Source organism: Nothoprocta perdicaria, unplaced genomic scaffold (assembly GCF_003342845.1).
Source record: "Nothoprocta perdicaria isolate Ctin4 unplaced genomic scaffold, notPer1 scaffold_26, whole genome shotgun sequence".
Classification (NCBI taxonomy): domain Eukaryota; kingdom Metazoa; phylum Chordata; class Aves; order Tinamiformes; family Tinamidae; genus Nothoprocta; species Nothoprocta perdicaria.
Genome location: NW_020455488.1, coordinates 1,830,460 through 1,837,060, shown reverse-complemented (window position 1 = coordinate 1,837,060; position 6,601 = coordinate 1,830,460). Strand labels below are relative to the sequence as shown.

At 49.6% G+C, this 6,601-nt stretch overlaps 1 protein-coding gene and 1 long non-coding RNA gene across 2 annotated transcripts in view; one reads left to right on the top strand and one right to left on the bottom strand.

The window, feature by feature from the left end:
- NR2F2 (nuclear receptor subfamily 2 group F member 2) overlaps positions 1-190 on the bottom strand; it is a 10,337-nt gene extending 10,147 nt beyond the window's left edge. Inside the window, exon 1 of the mRNA XM_026040557.1 lies at positions 116-190. Coding sequence (XP_025896342.1) covers positions 116-158 — 43 coding nt within the window. The 5' untranslated portion in view covers positions 159-190. The remainder of the gene's footprint in view (positions 1-115) is intronic.
- Positions 1-6,601, top strand: part of LOC112948308 — a 15,721-nt gene that overhangs the window by 1,360 nt on the left and 7,760 nt on the right. The window lies entirely within an intron of this gene.

Here is a 6,601-nt window from a genome sequence, read left to right as displayed (position 1 = left end):
GTGGATTTTTTGGTTTTCCTTAAAAAGAGAAACACGAGAATCACAACACATTGCCCGGAAAAAAAATAATAAAAGTGTCAAAGAAGAAGGAAAAAAAACTTAAGAGTAAACATACCAAAACCATATTTGCCTTGTTCAAGGTCCCAAATCGCTTGCATCTTCCTTTTTCTACCTCTCCTTTAGTTTGGCAGGTGAAACAAACAAACAACAAAAAAAAATAGATATATATAATCAAACCGCTGTTTTGCCCCCCAGAAAGATGTGCGTTGGGTAATTAAAGAGAAGTCTCCTTCTTGGTGTTTATCTAAGCGATTGTGCAAACTGATAAAAAAAAAAAAAAAAGTAAAGTTACAGCCTTCGAGGGGGGGCTTGGGGGGGGAAAGAAAAAGGAGGCAAGGTGAAGGGAATAGATTTCCCACAAGCTAAAGGGAAGTGCTTTCGATGTGTTATTAGCGATCAGCCCTGGGAGAGAGGGAGGAAAAAAAAAAAAAAAAAAAAAAAAACACCCTCACTCAACACACTCTAACTTTACACGGGCAGGATTTCGGGGGGAGTGGGGGGGTTGTACATAGCTGATGAGGAATGTGCGCCTCGCCTTTAAGAAAAAAGCCCCCAGCCCAAGGTAGGAGATGGCTCTTTGAGTGATCCTTGTCTCTCATTTCATTCCTTAGAAGGAAGAGTGTCTCGCTACACCTTGTTTGGAGCTGGGAAGGAGAGACTAGGAGGGGGGGAGGAAATACCACAACCCACCTTTCCAATTGGAAAGAGGAAAAAAATAATAATAAGGGAGGAAAAAGCTAATTTAATGACGGTAGGGGTAAGATGGATGTGACCCCCCCGCGCTCCTCTACTCTTTCCCCCTTTCCTCAGCAGGGAGAAAAAGGAAAAAAAAAAAAAAAAAAAAGCAAAAAGAGAAAACCACCAACCGCAAACAACTACAGGCTGAATATCAACACATGCACCGAAGGGGAAAAAATAAAATGTCCTGTGTAGGGTCGGCAGGGAACGCAGGAACCGCTGCGGCGGGTGGGGAAGGGATCCGAGCTAATGAGCGATCTCTTCCCTCTCCTTCTCTCCCTCTCTCTCCCCCTCTGTCTCGCTCTGCCCCCGAGATCCCGGCTAGGAAGAGGAACTCCACATTTTTCCATTACCAAAAAATCCGTTGCAATAATCATTTGTTGCTAATTGCAACCCTTGGAGAGATTTTTCCCCCACCCCCCTCTTCACCAACATGGCAACTTTTAGGCATGGCAAGCACGTTTATTTGTGGTTTCTTAGAGAGAATACACGGTGAGGAGGAGGCTCGATGTGTGACCAGGGGAAACACCAGCTCCTCGGCCCCTTCTCTCTGTGATGGGGGGCAAGGGGACCCCAGTGAGGGCTTGCGATAAAACGGGATGCGTTATCCCGCCTTTGGCAGGAGGATACACCCCAACAAACGGATTCCTGCTGCATTTGTGGTGCGTGTGACAGCGCAGGGGGCTCGCGATGCTGCTGGGGAGCCCTGTCTCTTATAGCGAGCAACGTGTCACCCTTGACAAATGGCACCGACCGGCCCCTCCATCCCTCGCTCGCCCTTGCCTTGMCGCAGGAATTAAGTTAGACCGCGGCGCTGCATGTTAATTGCGTGTTTACTGGGCTAATGAAAACTGCGATGGGGGCTTCGCCGCCCCGAGCCGGGCGGGCGGCGAGGGCGGCCCGGCCTGCGGGGAGGGCGGCCCGGCCGGGCCCCCCCGCCGCTATTGATCGGCCACGGGGATAAATCTTTTAACTGCTCGTTAAGACCATCAATGCGGGCTCCGCAAGTTCGCACTCCCGTGAAGCCTCGTTGGTACACGGGAGACGAGGCAGAGCCCGGCTGAAGGGATTTTATTCTTTTTTATGGTCGCCGGAGGGAGGATTGCAGCCTCCCTTAGTGACCCCCACACCTCAGCCCCGCTCCAAAATAGCCCCTAAACGAAGAGGGCGCCGGGAAGGTGCGCGAGACAAATGGGAGATTTTCTCTTCTCTCCCAAATACTCATTTTATTTTATTTATGAAAAGCTGGACAGGTCGTGGTGGTGGTGAGCAAAGCCTTGAGSAGATGAGCCCCCCACCCTGTTTATTCTTTAGATCAATGGGTGACAGGGTGCCCTAGTAATTCAGTTCCACCATAGTTTTCTGCGTGGAAACAACTACCACATTGCACGTAAATGGGAAGAGCAAAAGGAAAGATAGCAGGAAAGGGGCATTTCCAGACCCCCCCAGCTCAGAGAAAGGTATTAGCTGGAAAGAGGAGCAGCGAAATGCGCCTTAAACATGATTCTAAGCCAAACCCAGAACAACTCCGGGCAGAAGTGCCCGTGTCCCCCTCCTCCCGGGCTTGCACAGCCCCGCATTGGGAAACTTTGGCCCAACTTGCGGCGATAGCTACAACTTCGCTCCGCAGGGGTCAGAGGTGAGGGCTATTTTAACCCTAAAAGCCTGCGAGTGACCAGGGCTGCGCGGGGCTCGCCGCACTAATAGCCGTAATTACCCCTTCCCTCCCAGGGACATTCCTCTCTGCACAAATGTTAGGCGCCGAATTGAGGAAAATCCTGAAGTTGATCCTTTTTTTCTTTTTTTTTCTTTTTTCTTTTTTTTTTTTTTTGCAAGGGGGAATAGGGGGAACAGGGGAGATAACAGCAATATGAAGGAATTTCAGAGCTCTTTCCCTTTTGCTTAGGAGGATTGAAGCCCCCCTTTTTTTTTCCTCTCTCTCCTTTTTTTTTTCCCCCCTTGCCAGCATTCCCAAGGCGCTGGGTCTTTGTCTTAGAAGGAATGGAGTGTCTGAATGGTGTGAAAGGGACAGAGAGGGTCGCTTCAAATCGATTTTACTTGTCCTCTCTGTCTTTTCGGATCAACGCCCTTCAATGGACACATAGGTGCTCTTTCAACCAAAAACTTGTGCAACATTTTCTGCCTGTATTGGTGCTAAATACAATAAATGCTGGGCAGATTTTTCCCCCTTTCTTTCCAAAGCAGAAAGCACCCTAATTAAATTGTTTTATATGGACAGTCAAGACAGACCAATTAAGTATGCATTAGTATAAAGATATATTCGAGAGATAAGCGCTCCATAGGAGCCCTGTCGAGGCAAGGTGTGTAAAGTGTCCTCCGGAAGAGAGGTTGGAGCAGGTTTTCATATGGATTTTTCCTCTCCATTGCCTCCTATACTGGAGTAACGGGCTGAATAAGTTAGCGAAAAGCCATTAGGGAAAGTGSTTTCTAAACAAAGTTAACAGGTGGACTTAGCTGCCTATAGGTTTGTATAACGGCTGCGCATCTATAGCCCCGAGTCCCGCGCTCGCTGAGCGCGCAGCGCGCATCCCAAGGGGGAAACGCAGCAGCCCGTGGGCGAAAACGCACCCGGGGGATGCAGGGAAGAGCCGGGCACATTCGCAGGCTGCACAGAGCCGCTGCGCGCCCGCGCAGCCCGAGCGCAGCCCGGTGCCGCGCTCCGCAGCCGCGCAGCCCCGCGTGACGGAGCCGCCCCTGGCTCCAGGTGTTGTCCCAGGGGAAATTCCCTCTTGGAAGCAGGGGCTTTGCCGGGAGGGAGCTGAGGGCTCCGGGAAGGCAGCGCCCGCGCACGCCCCGCAACTGCCGCGCGCCGGGACGCGCTCGTGGGCGCAGTCGCGGCGCCGGGTTCCGCTCTTCTCCCGCTCCTTTTCTTTCTCCTACGGACTTTCTATATCGTTAAAAATAAAAGAAAACCACGAACAAACAAACAAGCAAACTGAAAAACAAAGGGCAAAAAAAAAAAAAAAAAAGAGAAAAAACCCTCAGTTCTGCCTCAGGCTGAGCCTGTTTCAGGCAGATCTCCAGGGTGTTCCGAGGGGCAGCAGCAGAAGTTGCTCGTAGCCCCAAGGTCCTGGGTACTTTCGTTCAGCCCCAGGGATGCTGCGAAGGGAGCCGCGAGAAAATCGTCCCTTTTAATGTGATTTTGCATCGCAGAGACAGGACGGAGCTTAACTCGAGGGGCCGGGGAAGAGGGGACCGAGGGGCGCCGGGCAGCAGAGCCACCGCCTSGCTGGATATTCATTTTTCTAGCTGTATTTTAGATCATCAGGGCGAGATGGGAAAGAGAGGAGAACAAACCTTTCCTCGCGTGGGTGGGTTAATGTCAAAGTAAATGGGTTAGAAACGGGCGTTTTAAAAGGCTCGATTTCTCTCTTTGCGGGTTACCTTCGAGGATAAATCCTAGCACTCTGTATGGGGGGCAAAGCATCCATCTAAAGGAGATCTCAGCAAGCCACTCCCGGACAATAGTCCACCTCCTGTTGGGTTGCGTATTGATCAGGAGAGGAGCTGAAGATGTCGCCACACTAAATATTTACTGATCACACACAAATAGCCGGGACTTGAACGATTTTCTCCTGCGAGGAGAGCAGAGAGAGAAGGGTAAATCATTTTATTAGTGTGTATAAAGCAAAGAGCACACTCTGGCTTGGAGTGTTTTAAGATGTGTCTTCAGCTGGATGAAAAGAGTTAGGGAAATCGATATGGAGTGATTAGACGAGCCAGTCGTGTCAAAGAGAGAGGCTGTGAATTTCATGGATTTGGTTATACCGGGAGGGGGAAAATCTACCGAAAGATTAAAGGGAGGAACCCATTGTAGCAGAGCCAATGAAAAAATAATATCTAATCAGAGCCGGCGAAGGTAGGGACGGGATCAGATCCACATTTCTAAAGAATCACATCAGCTAGAGGGGAATCAGGAGCGCACATGAAAGAGGCGAGCAGGGAGGAGAGCAGGCGAGGAGAGGGCTAGAAACGCTACGGAGGAGATACAGGAGAGGCAGGGGAAAATCTACCCTCCCTTGTAGAGCAATGCCCGAGACACTACGGAAAAATGGGGACAAAAGACAAGGGAGCGAGGGGAAGGAGCGGCCGTGGGCAGCGGCCGCCTGGCTTTGACACCAAGTTGAGGGGACTCCAGTGTCCAGCAGGCAGGGAGGGCTCCAGCGCCAGCAGCGAGGGCAGATGCTCCTCTGACGCGAGGCTTTCAAATGCTCCTCGTCCAAATTTGTTCTCCCCTCTCTTCCCCCCCACCGCCCCAACTCCCTCCCCAAGCAAATGTGGTGAGTAAAATGGATTTTAGCGTTTAACCGCTCATTTTATCCATGTAATGACAAGCCTCGTAATATGTAATCTACAGATTACTGCCGTTCGAGGGAGACCGCAAGTGGCACCAAAAAGCGGCGTTTCTGAAAATGACAAAATGGGCAAGTTCAGCCCGAGCTTAAAAGTATTTTGGGGTGCGTAGCTGTTGCTGGGGAGGGGCTCAGGTGTAAGAGGCTCCACGGAGGGTGCTGGGCAGAGGGAATAAAACTTCTCCCGAGACACTGAAACGTGCTAAACGTGCCAAAAGGCACMAGGAGCAGGACTAAAATAGCCTTTTTTAAAGGAAACTCGAGAATTTTTTTCCTTATTTATTTATTTTTGCCTCGAATCCCTGTTTTTTGGGCCATATCCAAATGCTACCTCTCTGCGGGTGTTTTCCTCCAGCACAAACGGGATGTGAGCGCAGAGAGCCGAGTCGCAGGCGAAAGTTTGAGCCGCCGTTTAAATGATGCTGCTCGCTGGGAGGGAGGGAAACTCGCTRAAACTGGGGACCGGAGAGGAAAATTGATGTGAAAAGAGCTTTTCACTTCTCCTCCGAGTGCTAATTTTGCTACTGTAAACAAACAGTGAAGTTAGAAACAGCTGCAAATAACCTGCCGCTCACTCAGGACAAGGGGATGGATGCAGGGGGAGAAAAACTAAGACTTTTGTTCATTTCGGGGGTGCATTTCATGCAAACTCCGCTTTCTGCCGGAATCGGGGGCTGCTGCTGTTGGGAGTTGTGCAGGGGGAAAATCCAGGCACATTAACTGCATTTCATGTCAGCCTGCAGAGTTCAGGCAGCTCTGCTGGATCACTAATGCAACAGGAAACCTCGGGATAGACACAGCCTAATTAACAGTTTTCCATAGCTGAAGCGATTTTTAAGAATCCCAGTGGATTAGACCAATATGTTCAGGTGTGAGGCTACGAGGGCCTATAACTCCTTTCACTATAATCTTATAACCTCCTTACCTAATTCCTTAGATTGCAGATAGGAAGAGTCTGACCCTGGAGGTCGTAAAGAGCTCGGTTTCATTAACCCTTCCCTCTCCAGCGCAGAGCCAGGGTTAACTTTGCTAATCTAAAGTGCGTGTGTGCTTGAGGGAGGCAGAAAAGGAGCCGCAATAGTGGGAGCTGCAACGGGGGTGCAGGTTGGAAATGATTTCTGCTCCCTCCTATTGCGCTCCCTCCCCTGCTGCAAAGGGAAAGGGAAATGAAAGGGAACTTTTCTTCCCCATACACTGAGAGGTGCCTAAATACATGGAAATCTGTGAGACATTTAATTCTCTTCACAATATATATATATTTAATCTTTTTTTTTTTTTTTTTCTTAAAAGTGGAGGAAATGAAACATTCTAGAAACGTCAGATATTGGGGGGAAAAAAAGCAGTCTCCATCTTTAGGACTATCAGAAATCTCTTTAGCTCTCATCCACAGTAGAGCTATAATCCTAACCAAAAAAAAAAAAAAAAAAAAA